The 24,276-nt window shown below is 38.9% G+C and overlaps 1 protein-coding gene across 2 annotated transcripts; it reads right to left on the reverse strand.

The window, feature by feature from the left end:
* Positions 1 to 1,205: 1,205 nt before the first annotated feature.
* On the reverse strand, positions 1,206 to 24,086 carry blvra (biliverdin reductase A). Of its 2 annotated transcripts, none has more exons than XM_088918643.1 (7): positions 23,936 to 24,086; positions 16,583 to 16,707; positions 14,634 to 14,753; positions 12,844 to 12,941; positions 12,216 to 12,323; positions 6,728 to 6,896; positions 1,206 to 4,670 (listed from the first exon to the last, which is right to left on the reverse strand). In XM_088918643.1, the coding sequence occupies exons 2-7, from the start codon at positions 16,699 to 16,701 to the stop codon at positions 4,397 to 4,399; spliced, it is 888 nt and encodes a 295-aa protein (XP_088774769.1). In that variant the 5' UTR covers positions 16,702 to 16,707; positions 23,936 to 24,086; the 3' UTR covers positions 1,206 to 4,396. The 2 variants fall into 2 exon arrangements, with proteins under 2 accessions (XP_088774769.1, XP_088774768.1); XM_088918642.1 differs by having other exon boundaries at positions 23,922 to 24,062.
* Between the last annotated feature and the right edge of the window lie 190 nt (positions 24,087 to 24,276).

Raw genomic sequence — 24,276 nt, forward strand, 5'->3', positions numbered from 1 at the left:
ACACTTTTTTGGCTCAACTTCAACTCACAGACAGGGGGCCTGACATCCTAATCCACCATATTTTGGTGAAACTCTGAATTCATAGTTTCTTCAATGATCCTTCAATGATCGGGAGTTGTCCAGGTCCACGGGCAGAAAAGCAGTTTCAAACCATGACACTTCCATCACCATGCTTGACTGTGGGGATAAGGTCATTTTGATGGTAGGCAGTGTAAGGTTTCCACCAAATGTGGCATTTTTTGTTGTGGCCAAAAAGATCCGAGTTGAGACTCATCCATTCAGAGAACATTTTTCCAAAAATCTACAATATCATCCAGATGTCAGTCTTTTGCAAACTTAAGACGAGCAGTGAAGCTACCCTACCATGAATGCCACTGCTACTCAGCTTGCGTTGTATTTTTGAGGAATGAACATGGACATCAGCTGCAGCAAGAGAGGCCTGGGGATCCTTGGATGTTGTCCTGGAGTTCTTTTGGACATCCTGTATGAGTTTCCTTATTGCTCTTTTTCATAATTTTGAAGGATGTCCACATTTAAGTAAAGTTTCCATTTGGAGACTATCTTAGACTACTGAATTCCAAAACATTTTGCAATGGTTTTATTAACCCCTCCAGATGAGCACTTACAACACTATTCTTGAGGTTGTCTGAGGTCTCTTTAGATTGTGTCATGGTGTTTTACGCTAACCTGTATGGGTAAGACCAAATTGACTCGATATCTTACTTTATCTAGTAGAAGGCTGCCCAAACATTTGGCTTGTTGGCTTAACAGTCTTGGTGATTGGCTCTTTGATTGCCTAATATAGAACCTGGAGCTAATGAACCTTGTGGTTCACTTACTTTTGCACATGCACGAATTCTTATTTGCCTATTTCGTTTTCTATTGCATGCATCAATTCCTCTAAACAATACGATAGTATTAATCTATTATGATACAGTAGGACTGAGATTTGTAATGTGTGTGGGGAGTACATTTGTGTTTTAAGAGTAGAAATCAATCCTTTGATACAAAAAACAGGTGCTGTGTGCGTTCTTGTGAGGGAGTCAAGAGTGCAAAGAAAGAAAGTGAAAGGATATCGTTGCTATATACTCCATATCTATAAAATTAATTTTAATTGTTCTAAATTATCATTGTTAATATTCATCAACCTTAATCGATATACAGCATTTTAAACGTAGTTCTGACCAAAATAAAAGGAAAGATTACTCTTGGACAGGCACCATTTATTTTCGTAATACAAATGATACAAGCATAAAGAACAGTGCTCAATACAACACCAAACACTTAGATATAAACAGATTTAGTAGTTGAGAAAGTATGAGAATAATGCAACAAAATCAAAATACATACAAACAATCCCTTTTTAATCTTTTCTTGAGCTGGTTGTTTCGTTTACAGGACATTTCAGATGTTTAATCGTGGTATTCCTTGAATTTTGCTACATGAATCACCAGTAATGTAACAGAATGTCGCCACCTGAACTTTAAATTAACATGGATCTGGGGTTGGTGCCATCACAAAATATACAATCACTTAATTGTAACCTCGGATAAATTGTTTAGGGAACAAACACTCTCACTTGTGATGAGATACATTGCCTCATAGATGATAGATAATATACCAATTTACTTCTTTAAGAGAAGACCAAGACACAGCACATAACTCTTAACCCTCAAAGGCTTAGTTTAACAATCCCAGCTTGGCTACTATAGAAAACCCATTTTTTCTAAATGGGTTTTTGCTTTCTATAAAAGGGGCTGTGACAAGGATCACCGCTGTTGACAGCAACAGGAGGCATAGATGCAGCTCAGTGAGCTTAACAGTCACTGTAAATACAGTCAGTACAAAAACAACATGGAGAAGAGTGGCGAAATATAAGATCCAAAATTTAAAAAGTCTAAGAAAATCTAAACATTTTAACTTTGAAATCTATGAAACCTGTGCATCTCTTTCTTACAATCGCTTTGCTGAGCAGGGTTACACTAGGTAACACACTCTCAAGCACCCCTGAAACAGCTCCACTGTGTCAGCCATATACTGGGTTATATTGGCTATAGCTACCCAGGATACCTGAAGAGTCTCTCCCTGAGTCAATACACAGAAAGTTGTTTTTAGTGTAAAAGATCAGTATAGGTACATCCTGCGAGCAGTACATGAGTTGTGACATGTCTGTCAGAGGAAGGACTCTGAGAACTGTTATCCAGTGCAAAACCACTGATAAATCTACTGTACCTTTGTGCGTGTGCAGGTTATAACAATATAAGTTGTTCTGGCTAACCAGGAGGTGACTGTCACGATTGTAGTCCCTCCCCCTTAAAGGCGCCCTGGCTCATTCACTTTTTAGTTGATTTTGTGCACCTGCTCCCTGTTCCAACCCACCTTTAAAAGCCTTTGGTTTCCTGAACCAGCCGAGCCCGGGACCTGGAGCGCCTGGTTCCGTTCCCCCTTTCTTCCCCCCGACCCTTCGCCGGATCCTGTTCCAGTTTTTAACTTTGTCATGTCTGTTTACAACCCCTCGCCAGATTCCGCTCCGGCTTTTAACTTTGTTTTGTTCGTCTTGGATTTATCACCCGGCTCTGGACCTTCGCCTGCACTGGACTTCCCTTTGGCCTCACTTTTGGACTGTTGGCCTGGACCACGCCCCCCGGAGCACCTTCGTCACGCCCCCCCGGTTCCTCTACCAGCCCAGTTCCTCGTCTCCCCCCTGTGTGTGTTCACTCCCTTCCGGATTGTGTCGTCTGAATAGGGTCCTGAAAGACGCTTCGTAACAGTGACACTCTTCCCAGTGAACCAGAATTTCCAATCAAATACCCAATATGGTGACCAGGCATACTGTGCTGTAGGATGTCCTTTCCTTCAGAGAGGCATTACACCAAGGCCCTGAAAACATGGTCGATGAAGATCCCATCTCATTAATATTAAGAGTAGGAGTGTTAATCTAGCCAATATGTCTTTGGGACATGGTTTTATGTGCTGACTATCCAAAGAAATCCCACTTGGAAATGGGAGAGAACGTGCAGACTCCATACAGAAGGCACTCAAGGCTCAAACCAAGGATGAAAGGCTGTGAGGCAGCAGCGCTGGTCAACACGCCACCATGCTGCCCAAAATGTAAATGTAATTCTAAAAAGTAAAAAATAACAACACAAATATGTGGTTTATGCAAAGCAATAATGTGAGTCACACCAAAAGGAAGACTCTTTAACATTCATGAAATTACAAGTTTCTAAATTCATTCTTTATGTATTCCATGTACATTTCCATTTATGTCCATATTTTTCCAATAGTAGTTTAAAGGCATACAACTCCTGAAAAGGCTTGTCAGAGCAGGCTGCCAGGAGTCCTGAAGAGAAAGCAAACCTACACCTTATCAGCTCATTGGTGAAACTGGGCTTGTTAGCTTTGAACACTCCTAAATGTCTCTTCAACTCACTCTGCTCTGTGAAAGCTTGGTTCAATCAGCTCTTTTTTCCTTTGTTTTTAAACAAAAACATTACAGAAGCAACAAGAATAAGTCAGACAAGAGTAAAATGGGGATATGATCTATTGATTTCAGATGGTAACATCAAAGGTATTTTAAAGCCATTTCCACAGATACCTTAAAGTACGCAAGACACTATTTTTTCATTTGTGAGAGCAGGATATGTCTTAAAGATGTGTTGCATCTGCATGACATTCATGGAGGGTATTAGCTGGCTGAAATTTGATTTATCATGGGCTAAATGGCCACAGATACCCAAGACCATCTAAAAAATAGGAAAGAGGAGAGCAATTTCAATAACTTGCTTGCTTGTTGGCTTAACAGTTGTCAGTCTTTAAGGTTTACTACTGGATACTCATGCAGTATAAAAAAAAATCCTTTACTCATTTTCTCCCTGATCTTCAATGAAAGTTGCAGAAAGCATTAAATTTATTTTTGGTATCTGTTCTCAGAGAGCTGTGCAGTTCAAATATCAGATCAAAGCTCTGCATCTATCAGAATCTCTAAACAGAATCACTTACTATTTAAAAAAAAGTGTTTAAAAAGTGTTTATGTTCTGGTAGATTTCTTGGGATTTTCTTGCTAATGCCATATTGCAGTTGCAGTTCTCACAATATTACTTTCTGTTATAAATATCTGGTCTTCCCTCAGTCTGAGGGAACCTGTGTTTTTAAACAACAGTCAAACTGGTTATCACAAAATCTGTCTCATCAGTACATACTGTAAAGGTAAGCAGAGCAGTGGATGTTTGTGTGCTGTTAAGATTAAATTTAGCTGCTGTAATGTAGAAAAACAGAAAAAAACAAGCCTTTTGAAGTTAACATCAGAGCAGTCGCATGAGAACTAGAGTCCTCCACCCCTGGCTTGACACACAGCTTGCGCGCCCAGGGGCGAGGACACCCCAGTGAGCTTTCTCTAGATGCTGTTCTGAGTGCATGCCTGGCTCAGCTCCCGAATGCGGTCTGCCAGCTCCAGGCAGTGAAGGACGCGCTTGCGCTCTGCTTGTAGCTGCTCGGAGGAGACCAGCCCCAGTAGTTTCTGCCCGAAGAGATTGAGGTCCTGCATGAAGAGCCCGATGGGCTCACGGGGAGCCACAGGCAAGCGGTCCATTACGCCAGTGTCGAAGCGGAAGCTGATGTTCTTCACGCGACCCAAACCTGGGGCCCTCTCCTCAATCCAGGTCAAAGGGCTGGATAAAAAACCCCCAACATAATCAGTCTTATTTATCCTTTAAAAGAAGAAAAGGCTACTTCTAACGAATATATCTACCGTGTCTTTAATGTCCAGTGAAACATTCTCTGTAAATATCTCAACTAGATTTAATTTTCCTCAGCAGAAAGTACCATTACACACGTCTTGTGTGTTGTTATCCACCGTTTTGCTAGAAACATTGGTGACAGATTGCTTGGACTTTTGAAACCTACCACATGATGAAATCAGATTTAGGCTTCTTTAATATTTTAAAAGACTTTTTCATACAGGAATTTGTTTTAAGATTTTAGTTGATTTTACCTCAATTTTATGCAATTTAAACATCATGTAAAGAGTAACACAGTAAAGCCATTTTATAATTTATTTAGTAAGCATGAGACGAAGTGGGAAGGGGGAGATGGACGATGGCTGGAAGAACAAAGCCTGCGCAGGTGTTATAGGTGTACATTATATTACCATGTGTTCATTTCTGCACAACTAGTACTCACAGGCTCTATAGTCTCAAGCACTCTGTCACATTGCCTGTTGCTGATTGATTCCAAGTTAAAGTGAGAACCAATTTGTCCTAAAGTGAAAATGGTGTATATTTCTGAGGCCTGTTACACAAAAAAATGCACAAATTAAGAGTGCTTAAATTGAGAACGAACTGTGTTTAAGTCTGAAATTAATTGACTGCAGTCTATTTACTAAAACTAGATACAGTTTAACATTTGTTTTAACTACACAATTCTCACAATTATTTTAATAAAGCAAAGACTATAAACCGCTCTAAAGTAATTCTTGGGGGGAGACAACATTTTTTACAGACTCTAAAAATGATTAAATGTTTAAAAACTACAAAAGATGAATGTAGTTGCTATTTTAGATTAAATAATTTTAGATTAAACCTGGTTGCTATTTTTCAAAGCCTCAAACTGCAGGTGGTTGACATTCTGGAAAGAGAGTGTTCCGATTAAGAATTGGTCATTAAATAGAATGCAGAGGGTGCAAATAAGGGTGGCACAGTGGACCAGTTGTTAGCATTGCTGCCCTGCAGCGCTAGGGCTCTGGGTTCAACTGTATGTTCTCCCCATGTTCATGTGGGTTTCCACCTGATGCACCTGATGCACTTTCCTCCTTCAGTTTAAAAAACAAAATGGTAGGTTAACTGGCGTCTGGGAAAATTGGCCCTAGGTGTGAGTGTGTTCGTGTCTGTGTGCCTGCCAATGGACAGGCGTCATGTCTAGGATGTACCCTTCCTTGTGCCCGTTGCTTGCCAGGATAGGCTCTGGCCCCCTCACAACTTGGAAGAAGTGGTTAGAAAATGGACGGATGCAGATAAGGTTTGAATAATCAAACCAGGGTGTTGTAATTAGTGGAGTACCACAGAAATCTGTATTTGAACCACTGCTCTTCCAAATTTTTAACAATGATCTATAGTGGCATCTGATGGAGTTGGTAAAAAAAATCAAATTTAAAATGTAATGTACAGTAAATGCAGGGTTCTGCATGTAGGTTAGTAAAAACAAACTATTAATACAAAATGGAGAATACTGAACTAGAAGAAGCTACTTATGAAAATAGCTTTAGAATATTGTGTATATTGTATTTATCAAATTATAGATATTGTTGAAGATCCTGCAGAGAATGTCCTACATTAGTAGACTGAAGGAACTGAACTTTCTTTGTGTTGAACAGAGAAGACCAAAAGAGGACTCATAGTAAACAGGATCTTCAAGGACATTGGCAAACAACTCAGCTGATTTCTTCAAAACGAACAGGGAAACATGAACCAGAGGACACAAGTGCAAGCTATGTTTAAGTGCATTTAAAACAAATAACAGGAGAATTGTGGGAGTATGGAACAAGCTACCCAGCCTTGTTGACACCAATGCTTCAGGGTCTTTCAAAAAACAAATTAGGTGTTTGGATCTATTAACTACTAACTATCAAACAGGCTAGACAAACCTAATGCCCTCCTCTTATTTGCAACCTTTCTTATGTTCTTTAAACAATCCCTTACTGTAAAAGACATGGAACAAGGCTGCTGCTTACCTCTTGTCCTTGGTTTGAAAGTGTGCTGTCATTTTAATGTACTTCTTTTCTTTGTCTTCCTCAATATTTGCCGATGTGACAGTCAGCTCTCCAAACAGATCCACCAGCCAGGTAAGACGCGCTATTCCGCTGAAAGCAATAAATCCAAACCCTGGCTGTAAAGGACCTCCTGTAGACAAAACAGCAAGATTGAATAAGTGCTTCGTACAACGTCAGACCCACTGGCTTTGACATCAGGTGAAAACGGAGATTTATATATTATTCTAACTTTCAAAGAAGGCTGCTGATTTCTTGGCTTGACCCAGTCACAGACACAAGAATCGACACCCTTCTTTTCTAAGTGTTGATAAACTACAGTATACTTAGAACTTAAGACTCAGTGAGTGCTTTTTTTCTGAAACTCTGCTTAAGTTTTCAGTTTTAGAAATAAGTACTAATACACTATACCTTAAAATTAATCTACACTTGTAGCTTTCCAGCAAACAACAATTCCGGCAACTTAATGGGAGCTTGCACGCATGTAGTAACGTTAGTGAGAAATACACCACTCTTCCATTTACTGTAGCACCAACTGTTTTGAGTGACTGAAGCGGGCTTGAATGTCCACATTAAAATGCTCCATAACCATGTGAAGGAATGACAAAACACATCAACCATGTCAACAACTACCTTCAGAAGAGTCAAGCTGGAGATCTTACATCAAGCATGGTTAGTTTTGATTTTAAATTTTACTGTATGGAACGTACAGGATAAGACAGGACACAAATTTAACAGAAATCCTGCTATAGAAAATGCATATCTTCTAGCAGGTTTCTACATTCTTTACTGCACTGGAATGTTTTCACTCAAATGTGCTATTTATGTCAGGTCCACCCATGCTGGAAAACGGGTGAGCAAACCAGCGTTTGCCAGGTAGCCGGCCATATACAGTATTCCCTTGCCTGTGCCAGTAACCATGGAAACACGTTCAATCCAAAATCTGCATCACCAGCAGGCAATTTACATCCACACCCGCTTCAGGTGGTGCAGAATATTTAAAGACTGCTCTGACACTGCTCAGGGCTCTGTTACAGAGTTTTGTCTTTGTGCTTCTCGAAGTCTGTTGTTTCTGTTTCCCCAGCTTGGCCTTGCTTGGAATCCCAACCTCTGCTTTGTTTATTACAGTACCTCATGCCCAGATCATTTAATGGCTTTAACTTCTCTTTTTTTTTTGCTTTGGAACACTGGTTGTTATTACAACAATGGCTAAAAATGGCTAAAAAATGTTTTCATGTTTCTTGGAAACACGGTCTTGGATTTCAAGAAATACAAGAGTTTCTTGGATTCACCTTGTGCCTTGGACTTCGTTTCGTTTCTCTTTCAGTGGCTTGACCCCTTGCCTGCTCGACCACACACCTGACCTGCATTCCTGCCTGCTACAACAGCCTGCATCTGTGCACAGCTCTGCTGTATCCCCGAGTCCCTAGCTAGCTACAGTACCATGCAATCTGCGTGCTCAGCTTTACTCAGCTTCCCCTCTGCATGCTTCTCTGTGCAATATCCCAAGTCAGCGCGCTGCTATGCCGTTTCCCTGGTTCTCTCAACTGCCTCCCCCAGTACGTGGGAACATTCTATGAAAACAAACCACTGCTTGTGTGGGATATTACAATTTCTGTTTAGTATATCCAATATACACTACTTTTTAACTGTATAAGCCTCCAAAAGAACTGTTTGACAGCTGATGTTTTTTCCATGTATGGTGACAGAGCCATGGAAAGTACACGCCACAGTGTCATCTGGGGCAGCAGCATGCTGGACCAGCAGTAGGCTGGACACCCAAATGACTCTGTTCTGACAGGTAATAGTTTGACAGTATGGCTTTCTTAAAGAGTCACGCTTGTGTAAAAACGTAAAAACGTGGCATGCTTTTACATCAATGACTGCATAGTGTGTTTTTACTGTGTTTTGGAAAGACGAAGATATAATGGGTGGGTATAAAATGTTAAAAAGAAGTTAAAAAGCATATTTTAAGGAACACAGAAACTGCATAGTTGTTGAATAATTGTGATGGAGATGAAGGGTGCTAATACTTAATTCTGTAACAATTTTCTGATGCATGCAGCACCATCTTGGATACTATTAAAGCTGATAGCAGAGTTGACAGGCAAGTTGACAATTAAACCACAGATTATCACATAATCTTTTAAGCACATATGTGCCATTGTAATTAAATGCTTGGAAGAATACTGGTATCTATGCTTAGCTCAAAAGTGAACACTGGACTGGATCCATGTTAGTTTGCATATAAACGCAGACGGGGTACTGATGATGCAATTAACAAATCATCTTATTATAAGTGTTATGTTGTTATCTTGTTGTTAAAAAACCTATAGGACCCAGTGCTTAGGTGCAACTACTGTTTGATGACATTGCAGCCCCATCTTTTGATTAGTAAACTGAAGTAGATGCCTGTTATTCCTATCAGATGGTATTATTCATTTTTAACAAACAGTGCACAGAATGCCAGATTTAAAAAGACTCTTTCTGAGTTACGATTTTGTTAATATACAGTAGGTGCCCCTCAGGGCTGTGGGAGTTCACCAGTTCTATTCAAACTACATACAACTGAATGTACAAGTAGTTATCATGGCAACTATATTGTTAAATTTTCAGATGATATCGCTGTGCTTGGCTTAATGTATAGAGAAAGTCTATGTAGTGTACATGCCAGAAATTCATAGGTTTCTGCAATGGTGTGACAGATATAACCTGATTTTGAATAAAAAAAACTTAAGAATGGTGTTCGATCCCTAAGCCGTTGGTTACGATTCATATATAGTGATTCAGAAGGAACTTGTTACCCAGGTTAATTCATACACATATTTAGGAATATACATAGACAGCAACTTGAGCTGGACTACTCAGGTATAGAGTGTTTGGTCCAGAGTTCAGCAGCATTTGTATTTTGTCTAATGGACAAGTTCGCTCTGTCGTTTGTGCCGTGTCCTTGCATTATGAAAAAAAGGAAAGGCAGGGCAGACTCATACTGCAGGATCTTGAGGTTGAAACGATGATTACTTCTCTCCTTTGATGGTACTAAAGCTGCAGATATGAGCAGAGCTGACAGGATTGAGATGTATGAAAATAATAGAGATCCAAATTATTAATGACAAAATACTGGACTAAAGAACCCGGCGACATGGTGGTTAGCAGTTCTGCCTCACTGTGCTAGGGCCCTGGGTTCAATTCAAGACCTGGGGTACTATCTCTGGGGAGTTTGTATGTCCTTCCCATGTTCACATGGGTTTCCTTCAGTCAAAAAAAAACTGGTAGGTTAACTGGCTTCTCGGAAAACTGGCCCCTGTGTGTGTGGATGAGGTGTCCTGTCCAGGGTGAATCCTGCCTGGTACCCGTTGGATTGGCTCTGTCTTCTCAGCGATCCTCAACTGGATGAAGCAGTTAGAAAATGGATGGATGGATTAAAGAAATAATGGAGTATATTTAATCAAAAGGCTACCTTGGTCTGAAAGAAGAAAAAGATGTGTCATGTAAGCCATAAACTGAAGTGCACACAATGTAGTACATTGGTACATTGGTTTCCAGCCGTGGTCTTGGAGAGTCAGAACCCAGTTGGACTTAGGTCAGCTGTTTATAAACATTGGCAACAACTACCTACAGTATGTGAATTAAACCAATAACTGATGAGACTAGTCTTTCCTGGCGTTGACTCCTGTAAAACATAAGCACCAAATGCCTTACACCAGAATGTAAAATCAGCAAGGAATTACTGTCTGCAAATGCTGACTCTTGCACAGATTGATATCCGTAGTTTTCTGTCACGGAGTGCAAGGGTCCTCAAGGTTATTAATGAAAGATCTTCCAGTAGTCTATTAATGTTCCAGAACAGTCTGGTTAACATGTGTGAGTGTTTTTTGGGCTTGAAATATCTCATTGGTAATTTAACAGACAGCTGGCAACACCAGCCTTCCCCCCCATTAGTCTGTTAAAATGAGTGTATACTATAATACCACACAAGTACAGTATGAGATTAATAACACCAATTGGTTTCTTGAGAAATCACTGGCTTTTAACTTATCGTTAAGGGGAAAAACACAAAAAATCATCAAGCTGTGGCATTAATAATTATTTGCAGAAATCCCTTCAGCAATTAAAGTTCTATTTTTGGTACGTAATCTACTTTTAAATGCTGGATGAAGGTTTGCTCCTTGATATTTCTACAGGGACGGAATATAATTTTAACTGGAAGGTACAGATCTTAAGTGGAAACACTACATTCATTTAAAAGTCAAGTGTAAATCTGTTTTTTACATGCAAAGACATATTCAATACTCCACAATCTGTTATATTATGTAGTTATTTGGCACCGTGAAGGTTTCTAACACTTGAGTCTTGGTCCCTGAGTTACTGTATCTGAGCCTAGCAGATGTTGCAGAGACTGTTAAAGGGCTTTTAAGTCATGGTTAAAAACCAAGGGCCACTCCTTCTCACTCAACTCACAGAAGGCAGCATACAGTATCCTATACTAACAGACTCCAAGACTTTTTGTCCTGAACCGAGAACATTATGAGGATACCCGATACAAGTATTCACAATCCTCAAAGACACTGAAAAATTCAACCCAGCAGATTTCTTCAGAATAGTGAAAGACAAACCAGAGAGCACAAGTGGAAACCATGTGGAAGTGCATTTAAAACAGAGAATAGGAGCACTTTCTTTACCCCATAGGTTGTGGGAGTATTGAACAAGCTGCCCAGCAATGGTGTGAAGGCAGTGCCCTAGTTTCTTTCAAGAAATGGCTATGCGAGATCCTCGAATCAATTAACTACTAACTACCAAACGACCTCATCTCATTTGAAATCTTTCTTAGGTTCTTATGCTAGAGGTACTACAGTGGAGGCAGTTAATGTCTGTCTTGACACAAGGCCAGACTTGATTACTGAAAAAGAACTATCAGAACAATTCCTTACTGGAAGGGTAATTTAGTTAAAAATGGGATTTCATCAGTATAATCGCTTATTGTATGTGTAATCGATACCCAGTATATACTACAGAGGAATGCCCTTTTTAAAAGTTTAATATGGAGGCTACTCATTCAAAAAGCCAGACATGATGATGGGACAACATCTAGCTGATATTTCAAGGAATAAAACAATCAGGATCTGAAGGCCACCCGTGTTTTTCCACAATAAAACAAATAGCCAAATATCTATATCACTTGGGTCACATTAATTGATGTAGAAGTATTGAAGTATTTATATGGCCTTGTACTGTATTTAGTGTATCCCTTCGTTTTAAGAGCCAATGAGTGAAGGACTCAACTTCAGAACTCCAAATGGGGTCAATTAAAAAAAAAAACCACCCACACATACAGTATTTTCCCACCAGTTCTGTTATCTCTACTTGATGAACCACTTCAAATACACCACGAGGGCAATGCTATGCTGATCCTACAGCCAGAAACCTGGGTCACATGTGTGTCTTCACAGACCTGTGAAGTGCAGAGTTCCCTCCACTAGGTTCTTCCCAGCCACATCTTTCTTCAGCTGCTTGTACTCGGCTGTCAGCAGCTCAATGTGCTCTTCATGCAAGATCTTCCCTGTGCAACACAGAGGACAGAGAGAGGTTAGGGCACCTTGCAAGAATAAGTCTTAATTGGGCCTGCCTCCCTGCTGATTTCAAGCATTATCGGGAGATGAAAGACTTAAGTCTACTGTGTACAGATTTTCATTTTTTTTTTGTTCACATACCATTATTACAATTATGGATTTTTCTGATTTGTAAATATCATTTTTTTTCCCAAAAGGTAATGAACACACAGTATGGCAATAATTCACCTCTGTAGCGATCTGAAGTGATTGCAGTAGTTTAAAAATGACAGCTTTTGCCATTAACATTGTAAGACATTGATCTAGAAAAAGTAGTGCGCACAGCACATAAATACAATTACAGGAAAGAAAGAAATTAAATTACAGGAAGAAATGCAGCCACTGAGATGCCAGGGAAAGTTACACACAGCTACTGTAAAATCCGAATGGAAACCCCACACAAAGGAGGGGAAAGTGAACACCTGGCCCTGCTCAATGAGTGCGTCTTGCCCTTCCCCAAACCTAACTCACCTTTTTTATCAGCCAGCTCAAAGAGCTGTTTTACTGAGGCAAAAGATAAAGTCATGGGATACTCCACACAGACATGCTTTCCAGCCTCAAGGAACTTTCTGTGGGTGGAAGGAAGAAAAGGTGGCAAAGAAATCACTTCAACACATTTCCATTACAATCCCATCCCAGCACTCTTATCACAGTTTCTAACAAAGAGAGAAAACAGCAGTTCTCTGTTTTTTAATGTTAATAAAAGAGCTGATTTTTTTGGTTCAAAATTATACAGCACCACAGCAGTTCCTGAAAATGTAGAAGGGACAGAACAGTGATCATTTGTGGCTCTGGCCACCTGATCCTGAAAACATAAAGACTTTTTTGAAATATTAGGAATTGTCTTTGTTGGTACTTTAAGGAAAAAAACAGCAATAATTCCTGGCTGATTTTAAAAAAGGCATTGCACGTTTGCTTTTAAGGGACATACCTCAGAAATAGACCCAAATTTGACAGTAACTGTTTTTTAGGCCAATTCGAGACTGGTGCTCTTGTGCTTGACAGAGCTAGTTGGTGAACCCTTCTCCCACTCCCACCAAAAAGAAAATACAAAATATTGAAAATATCCTGAAAGCTTCATTAAAACTGAAGTGAAGTAATATCTAATTAAGAACTATGTTTTATTATGTTTACTAACAATTACAGCATTGGGCCAGATGTATAAAATACCACAACACCTGGTTTTTCACAGAGGTTTTTTTCTACTTTCTAAGTATAACAGAATCCATTAAAAGATGAACTAGTGTACTCACTTTCATGACATACTAATAATTCAAAATGAATACAATTGCAGCCACTGCCAGTGAAAGTAACACACAGCTACTGTAAAATCCAAATTTTTACTTCCGATGCCTGTCCCACTGTTATTTTTGTTGAGTGCTACCAACAGTCCTGTTCCTTGGTGAAAAACGCAAGAAAAGACTGACCCTCGATGACCCTCACACACCACAGATCTTACATGGTTCTCCAAGCTGTCTGACAATCCCACTTCCACCTTCAGTGTCACACTCACTTCCAGAAAAGCTTAATGCCTTCTGGAATGTCATCATTCCACATCCAGAATAAAGCTCTTCTACACGTATTCTACACGTAAATACATGTACATGTACTTCAATTAACAATTTACATTTGTGTTTTTATCAGCTCAGAAATTAAAAACTACCTAAAGCTTAAAACTAGTTTTAAGATAATAAAAAGATAATAACTAAAGGATTATGTAAAGTGCACAAATACATGTGCCCTGATCCTTAATGATGTTTAAAATAAATGACCATTTATTTCATACCTGGAGTAATTTAATGGTTGGTCAATACAGTGTTTCTACTTGAGCAGCAATCTGTCTTACAGACTTCTTATAAGGGTTTATGCTACCGTCATCTGGAGGGCTAATTCATCTTTAATCCAGTTCAAACAAGGAATTAAAGGCTGTGCTTAGGCTGAACAGGATCACAGTCATTGCTGTTGTAGGACTTTTAAAATGTTTCTTGGCTACCATCTAGTGGTAATTTAGAAAAATAACTATGCTGCATTCAGGAATTCTAAGACTTAAGTTATATACAGTATGTAAACACTATACTGTATACTATACATGTAATATACATTACATACAGCACAATTACTGTACATGCATATATAGTCATGACAGACAGCAAATTCAATATATGAAAATACCTTAATAAAATACTGAATAAAAACACTATCTTGTTATTTATAATGAATGTAATAAGGCAAAGAAACTTCTGTGTGGACAAAGAACTCACCTGATATTTTCCTCATGGGACACATTTTCTGTACAGATAATGGCAGCATGAATATCTTCTCGGCTCAGGGCTTCATCTAGAGATATCTGCTGTGTGTCCTGCTGGTTTTCCAAAGTCCTCCTAGAGTAAGACAATAGCACTTTGTCTGAGGGAATAACATTGTTACACAAAGGGGTAAAGAATGATCAACTAATTTTCTAACTTGAGCAGAGCTGAGCAACACAGACCTACTGTAGACCTAACCCTTAATATTAGCACTGTTAAACACAAAACAATGTTTTCAGTTTAAAGAAAGAATATATAAGTTTCTAAATTAGTTTCCCTGCCTTTCCTCTAGTCTTTGGATTGTTCTTTTTAGTGAAGTACTCAAACAAGAAACCTAACTGATAAAGAAAAAAAACCCGTATCTGTTAGCAACATAATTCTAATCCTAATTCCCCTTAAATACTTGGATGCTGGTCCCAAAGTCCTGAAGCACAAATCCAAACAATTATAATAGTTCTGAAGTCCTTTTATAGTCTTAAACTTGAAGACTTAGCTACAATAAAACTTAACTGTAATTCATACGGCACTGTTTGTATGAGCAGAGGTCAATTTAAAGAGATCCCTTTCCATTTTCTACACCAAGTAAAATTCTAAAATAGAAGCTGAAAAAAGAACACACATACAAAATCTAGACATTAGTCAGTCACATCTGCTAAAACATGAGTTGTGTTTCCAAAGAACACTCCATTATAATAACCATTAATTCAATGGGATTTAAGAGGTTATACAAAATATGCCTAGAAAACTCTCAACATGATTGGTATTCTTTTATATGTTTTTCAATTAATGTTCTTAGGAGTCATTGTGATTATCATTTACTAATTGAATAACTTAAAACTGAAAAATAAAATAATAAAATTTCGCACAAGACGAAACATTATGATTCAGCCTTCTTTGTTAATCAATATGAGACGTAGCAGTGGAGGAGGGGGAGTTTTAAAGTGAAAATTCTTTTAATTCAAGACCATTTTTAACCTCAGGAAAAATTCCTGAAATGTTATTTTACATTAGTTTACCATGCTGTGCAACGGTATCAACATAACCATTTTAATACTTGCGAGTGACGTTTCTGTTAACTCGATATAAGTTTCATTAACTTGTAAACAACTCTCACTCGTGTTGTAAAAATAGTTTAAAAACTATGTTACATGTTATAAATGTATTGCTTTATATGCACTGTGAGAGCATGCATTATAGCAAGACTGACTATAATCATTTTGAATCTGTTTAATTAAAAAAAATAAATTTCTAAAATTACTTACAGCAAAAGGTGTTCTACCTCACATTGGAAAACTGTGTAGATTAAATGGTGAAGCTTCAGTCTTCTTTGCTAACTGATGCTATGACCATATGCAATTTCAGACATTCAGTTTCTCTTGAGATCAATTTACAACTGAAGTCCTCCAGCACAAGACAAAAGCTAAGCTTCCTGCAATACTATAATTCTGCCAGTAAAGCTCATTCCTGGCTTGCTTCCAGCACCCTTATGATAGTGAGAAAACCTATTCCAAATACAGTAAATGTAGCTATGGCAGCTACTAGAAGAAATTCCTATCAGAAAGAAGTGGCTTTAAAAGAATCCTTTTCTATGTCTTCCAAAATGTTAGAATATAGATCCACACAGCCTGAGCTAGAAAGGGAAACAGGACCCAACAGCCACCACTATGAGATTGGGAGTCAGGTTGTAGGACTGTGTCTAGGATCCCCCTTTCCTCTAGTGTGAATCACAACCCACAATGGCCCTGTCCATTCCCTTGAAACACATTACTTCAGTTCTGCAGATAAGCTCTTCACATTGTGTAGCTTTCTCATAAGAAGACAATGGACAAATAATCACATTTATCCTGCAATATTTATGCAGAACCCTTCGTTTAGGAAGTTGAAGGTTTCAACTACCAGCTCACCTGGATATGAAGCCTTTGAGGCTCAACTTCTCTGATGGACTGGATGGGAGAGGAGAAAGGAGGTCCCTGATCCTCACTCTGCCTGCAGTTCCAATCCCCACTACCACTGTGCCAATCATATTTCCCTGCAGAGTAACAGACAGACAGGAGTCAGTTTCAAAAGAATTACTTAAGTGTAAAAAAGTGACAACGTAAAACATAAAAAAATTGCATACTCTTTATACATATATTTTGACAATACTACAATCATATGTACGATAAACTAAACTGTCCTCATGTATGTGGCTTCTGTCACAAAATTGTAACTGCACAAGACACTGGACAGTGAATAGAAAGAAGGACTAAGCAAACAGCATAAGATCGACTGAAACAAGAGAAGACAGATAATTACAAACAAGGGACTGAATTAGGAAGGAGCAAAATGGTTAATGACAGAGAGCTAGGTTTATCAGAATTATTCTAAAAATAATACCACACTATTTTACATTTATAATGCTTTATGCAAAAAGAGAAACAGGTTATTCATTTTAATAATAATAAAATATAAATAATATAATAAATAATATTACCTCACATTTAACTATTTTAAAACTGAAAGGCTCAACATTTCTGAAGGTGTATTTTTAGTTCAGTTCTGTGGAACAGGAATATTCTATCCAACCAGCTGTCCAAAAAGTGTACCTCTATGTAAACTAAACACATGAGTCCTGATATGCCATTACTCTGCATTTACATTAAAATATTTTGATATTAACAAAAACTGTAATTATGATGATTATATCCATACTGTAAAAATAAATAAGAATACTTGCTTTTTTAAGAAATGGGCCAGATACATGATTATGTCATCAAAGTGCATCCAACAAACTCAAAGTTACCATAGTGATGAAACGCACCCATCATTTCTAGTGCAACTGAACTCATGTCATTTCATGAGCTGGAGCTGATGACTGGAAGGAGTCTGGAAGATGAAGACTGTGGCAACTATAATAAGCCTTTTTGGCATCCTTACTATGGGAGGCTATAAGCATGTACACAACACAAAGCGCACCTGGAGTGCTGTGGATACTGAGCTCCTAAGGACGATGACAATGTCTCCTGCAGAGATGGAATATGCCAGGGCCCATCAGAAAATTACAGAGCAGCCTGTGAATGAGGAGCCTAAATGTGAGTGTGTGCATACAGTATTTGTGTCTATGTGTGCCCAGTTTTTGCTGAGTCTCAGAGTTGTGGTGACGAATTCAGGCACATTAAATACTACACTGAAATTAAAGTTGATGAAGGTTTTATAAAGTTATATGAGACGTGCTTGCTGTTTAAATATAAATAATGGAATTTTGTAAGTGTACTGGATGCCTGGTGTTGTCACCAGAGTGAATTAAGCAAACCCAAAGTTGCCATAGTGACAAGACTCACATATCCTTACATCACAAAGCAACCTGCCAACCTCAAAGAGGCAGAGTCCAGCAAAATTCTAGTGCAACTGAACTCATGTCATTTCATGAGCTGGAGCTGATGATTGGGATGTGAAGATTGTTGTTAACTATACTGAGCCATTTCAGCATCCTTAACATGAAGGTATACATAACAAAGAGCACACCTGGAACACTGTGGATACTGAACTCTTAAGGACTCCTGAAGGGATGGAATATGCCAGGGCCTATCAGAAAACCATAAAGCAGCCTGTGAATGAGGAGCCTCTGGAACTCACACTGCCAGTGAACAGTATACAATGTGGTGAAAAAGTAAGCACACGCCTCACAACCTACGTTTTTATGGTTCAACATATTTAGACATATGTGACCTTCCACCTACAGTAGTCCTCACCAAGTCCTAATACCAGATTAAATTAACCTCATTTGACAAAACACACAACAATTCTACTATGTCATTATTGACAGAATTCAATATCTCTGAAAGGATAAAAGGAATTCTCAAAATGTTTGTTAAAAGAATCCTTTTCTATGTCTTCCATAATGTTAAAATATAGATCCACACAGCCTAATCTAGAAAGGGAAACAGGACCCAACAGCCACCACTATGAGATTGGGAGTCAGGTTGTAGGATTGTATCCAGGATCCCCCTTTCCTCTTGTGTGAATCACAACCCACAATGGCCCTGTCCATTCCCTTGAAACACATTTCTTCAGCTCTGCAGATAAGCTCTGCACATTGTGTACATCTATGTGAACAGAAAACACGCCTTAGACAATGACAGAAATTTTATATTTTAATAAATATTAGCACAGGAAATTATTACAGACACTAGAAGCCGATAAGATAAATATCTAGAGCCTTATAGTATTCTACCAATTATTCTCAAAGAAACAAATGTTAGTCATAGACCATAATGAAAACTCTTCCTGAAGTCTGTTGAAACAGAGGTAATATCCGCTCACTGGAAAATATCTACCATAGCACTGATACATAATAATAGTGACCGCTCCATTTTATTGTAAAACAATAAAATATAAATTATGTGCAAAATGTGCATAGGTACTGTATATACAGATTGAAAGTACCACAGTATAAACAGTACATTAATGCAGTGTCCAGAAAGTACATTAGTGCAACATGCTGTCCATAGATGAGCAGATTAAGGGCTAGCAGTCCTAGCCTAGGGCAGTGTTATACACCCTGACAGCAGCCGGGAGGAAGGACCTGCGGAAACGTTCCCTTGGACACCATAGTTGGAGCAGTCTGTTACTAAAAGTGCTCCGCTGTCTAATAACAGTCCCATGTAGCAGATGAGATGCGTTGTTAATGATGGTTATGAGCTTGGTCAGCAATCTTCTCTCTGCCACCTCCTCCAGGGGGTCAAGGCTCAAGAGCCAGCCTTCTTGATGAGTTTATAGAACCTATTTACATCTCTTGCCATAATGCTGCTCCCCCAGCACACAACAGCGTAGAAGATGGCTGCTGCCACCACTGATTCATAAAAAATATGTAGCAGTCTTCCACATACACCAAAAGACCTGAGCCTCCTAAGAAAATAGAGTCAGGTCTGACCTTTCTTGTGCAGGGCGTCAGTGTTAACAGTCCACTCCAGTTTATCAACCAGGTGTACCCCTAAGTACTTGCAGGACTGCACCCCCTCTATGTCCTCACCCTGGATGGAAACAGGGTTCAGCGGAGACTTATTCCTCTGAAAGTCCATGACCATTTCTTTAGTCTTGCTAGTGTTCAGCTGGAGATGGTTAAGATGACACCACTCCAGAAAGCTGGTAATCAAGTTCCAATATTCCTCCTCCCTCTCCTCACTAAAACACCCCACAATTGCAGAGTCATCTGAAAACTTCTGCAGATGACACGCCTCAGAGTTGTACTTGAAGTCAGAGGTGTAAAAAGTGAACAGGAATGGAGCAAGGACAGTCCCCTGTGGAGCCCCAAACACAATACTGACTATATTCAATAAACTCATTGAAAATTAGAAGACCGAGGAATGACTGTGTTGTTGCAATTAAAAGATATGACTAGCCAGAAGAGTACTACCAGTTCTTAATCAAGAGGGAAATGAAACAGAGGGAAGCAGTTAAAAAATACAAAAACTGAAAAAGGAAATTAGTTCAGAGAATATTAAATGGGTCCAGCCTGCTCAGGTTGATTCATTGGTAAAAACTGATTTTAAAATAGCAGTCAGAGGGAGAGACTAAATTTTCCAATTAGTACACCAGATTGAAAGGGGAGTTAGAAAGGATACCCTCATCGAGATGTGATGGATGTACTGTACAGGTAGTAATAAAAGTCATCAATCCTGGACTCAGTCTTAGGAGCTAACTAGTAGGAAATGATGATGCATCCCTACTTTATGTCAGGTGCAGGATTTTCAGACCCTACTATCAAGAAAAACATGCCAGAGAATTGTATCATGAGCTAACAAGTGCATTTCAAGGACCCAGAGAGACTGTGAAATGTTGGGCACATAAAATTTCAATTCATATAGACATTCAGCAGTTTTTGAGCCTGAAAATAACAGACTGCAACCTGTGCAACCTGGGAGACCTGAACATCACTGAAAACTTAGCAGAAGTTCCAAAGGGACCAAACTGCCATATTCCTGTTGGCAAACTTACTGAGCATATTACACTGAAAAGCAGAACCTTACTGGGAAGACTGCAGTTAAAATCTGAAATTGATATTTAAAAGGATTCAGATGGAAAGACAAAACAAAAAAATCTTGAAAGAATCTCCTAAGGATGATGGGCACTGAGAAACGGATACAAATTCTGGTAACAGTTCTGTAATGGTGAATTGGTAAACCCCAATTAACTTAAGTCATCTCTATGAAGACTAAGGATCAAATTGTCAGAAAAATTAATTTTTCGGTTAAAAACTTTCTGTTAAAAAAGTTTGTAACTTTTCTGTTAAAAACAAAAAAAACTTCACCAACTTCCACCCGTCACTCAAATATACAGTTAACATATCTTCCACTACTCTTCCGTTTCTAGACTCCATTAACTATCCCCGACTCTCTACTTCAGTCTATTACAAACCCACGGATTCACACAACTATCTCCTGTATAGCTCATTTCACCCCAAACACACTAAAAACTCTCCCCCCTTTTCACAGTTCCTTCGGCTATGACGATTATGCAGCGACGACATCGACTTCCAGAACCAAGCCCTCAAAATGTTCTCTTTTATCGTCAACAGAGGATACCTTAGCAGTGTTATTGACAGAGCTCTTGCCTGAGCTAAAAACACCCCTCGGACCATCAACTCAATCAGAAATGTCCGCCGTAACAACCGCATTCCTTTGGTGCTTCCCCACCACCCCAACACACGTCCTATCCCCAGGGCTATTAACAACAACTTTTCCATCCTACAGGATGATCCCTCCATTGGGGCCCTCTTTTCTGACCGCCACATTATCTCATATCGTCAACCACCTAATCTGCGTAACCTTCTTGTTCACAGCTCCCTTGACCGCCCTCAGCAACTATCCACACCAGGCACTTTCCCTTGCAACAGAGCTCATTGTATCAGCTACAAGAACGTAGCTAACACCACACTCATTCAAGGCCTCTCAGAACAATTCCGGATCACTCGGATGACATCTTGTACCTTCAGCAGCCTTATTTACTGTATCTTTTGCAGTAAATGCCCAGCCATCTACATTGGGGAAACAGGAAGGAGACTCGGAGACTGCTTTAGAGAACATGTCAAGGCTGTGAAGATTAAAGATTTCTCCAAGCCCATTGTTTCTCATTTCACCTCTGACGGCCATGATCACACTAATCTCTCCATCTGTGTTCTCAAAGATGGTTTTCCTAACTCCTACATCAGAAAGACTACAGAAATAAATTATCCTGCAGCTAGGATCACACCTTTTCCCTTCTCTCAATGACAGACTAATTTTCTTCTAAATTCTCTCTATTCATTGTAGGTTTCATTTCACACCTCTCTACACCTCTTTTCCTGACTTAACACTACCTGATTGGCCATTCTTGTCTGTCCCCTACTCCCGCTTCTCGCCCCTCCTCTCTCCCAGCTTTTGTTTATCCCCCTACATTACTTTTGCTTACTGCCCTGTCTTTCTCACACCTGAAGAAGGCTCCACTGCCAAAAAAATGTGGTTTCTTTCTTCTCTTTTCAGTGTGGAATAAACCTATTACTTGTTCCTTTGTCAGAAAAATGATAAAATGTGAATAGAGAGCTTCCTCCAGAGATCAGGATGCCGTGGTTAAAACTGACTCTTGATGACCATCTTCCAGTACAGAAAAAGTGTATTTTAGTACCTACAGTACAGTAGACCTTTAAACAGAGATGTACAGACAAAAAACTTGTATTTAGAAGTTTTAATTGCCAAAGGATGTAGAACCAGGTCAAAACAATCTTCCTCCTCTGTTCTTCAGCTGAAGAAGGATCCACAGCTGAAACGTTGTGTTTTCTTTCTTCTCTTTTCAGCATGGAATAAACCTATTACTTGTTCCTTTGCAGCCTATGCATGCTGACGCAGCTACCCACCTGAACTTCCTCTTTTGTCATTTGTTTTTGTAAAAAGTATGATGTATTTCGACAATACCTCTACTACAGGGAGCTAAATAAAGACTATTCCAGATTCATAGCCAATTCCACATATTCAGGACATCTTGGACATCTTAGATGGAAAGTTGCGGTGTTCGGTTTTAGACCAAGAAATAAAAGTGCCTTTTTTCGACTTGGGATTTTATACCCGAAAGCTACTAAAGTACAGTATTTATTTATTCAGGCAAAGGGCTCGCTACAGTGCTGTACATTTCCATCAAGCACTGCCGAAAAACCTGAAAGTACACCCAGGTCAAATGGTGAAGCCATCAAAAAAGTCGAAACACACAAAACCTACAGAGTACTATAGACCGCTAAAACAAATCCAAAACAAAGCCAATGACGAATTGCGACAAACCATTAGCTTGAATATTCGGATGATCGTGTGGAGCCACTCTGAATTAATTGATCCATTTCAAATAATTTTGGGACAACACTCGGATTATCTGACAGCCAATGTCTCAAATGTTTCCATAAAGCAGATGACTCGTGCAAAGGAAAAAAAAAGTATCGTAAGAAAAAAAATATTGTAAAAACCTTTGGTCATCACATGCTCTGTTAACTTATCAGAGTATATAAGCAAGTTGTGCAAGAGAGGTGCATACATCCACGACCTCACACCGGCCTGCAAGTGTGTCATATCAAACAACTGTCAAGCGAAACTTTTTAATTTTTAAAAATCTGCAATCTAAGGGTTCCTATCTGACCAAAGAAGCAGATTTGATTAATAACTACTAAAACGCATAATACAGCAGTTTCACATCTCTTTTTATAAGTCATAACTCAATACACACCCGGGAAACTCTTACAATATGATGTTTTTAGAAATAAGATATTTCTACATCGGCCAAGAATACAGCACATCAATCATCACGAATATTCATATAAAAACTGTTCATAACCCAATACTAATAATACCAGACAGATTTTACTTAGGGAACTCTTGGTAAAAGTCAGGCATGAAAAGCTAAACAAAACTTTTTACATACTTTTAACATGAGGACGCAGGCAGACTATTTAATAAAATACACCTTGGGTTATGTAACAATTTCACAGCTCACATTGATGCAATGGCAAGCCTAAAACAATTTCTATAAATAAACATTGCTTAACCGTTACAAAATATTAAATGTGTGAGTGTTTTTCAACAATACTAGATCAAAACAGACGAAATCAAACAAGATATAGACAATATACTTAAAGACTGCATACGCCAATTTGCAGAGGTTACACAACACTAAAACTGCAAGCGGTGATGATGCATCTTTATTTTTTTCCATCTTTGCCATGTGGCATTCATAAAAGCTATTCACCTTCTGTGGCTTACCCGTCTTTCCTCGTCCTTCTCTTCGCTTTCGCTCCTGTCAGCTGCTGTAACTGATCGCTAAATGATGTAACTAATTTTGATACAACTTTCATAACTCGCACATGTCAAACAGAAGAGGTTTTCAGTGACGTAACCACACCCGGGCGTTTCTGCATAGTATCTCCTATCACGTTATGACAAAAGGACTTAGGTCGGGGTGCATAGAGTAGATACACAAGCTTTTTGACAGAATGCCCCCTAGAACATTAATGATGTTTGGGATGTGAAAATATTTTTGTGTTTAGAAAATTGACCCCAATGTTGTGCTCATGTTAACCACTTATCTTGTCTTCTTGTTAATA

Source organism: Atractosteus spatula, chromosome 6 (assembly GCF_055471065.1).
Source record: "Atractosteus spatula isolate fAtrSpa1 chromosome 6, fAtrSpa1.hap1, whole genome shotgun sequence".
NCBI classification, from domain to species: domain Eukaryota; kingdom Metazoa; phylum Chordata; class Actinopteri; order Semionotiformes; family Lepisosteidae; genus Atractosteus; species Atractosteus spatula.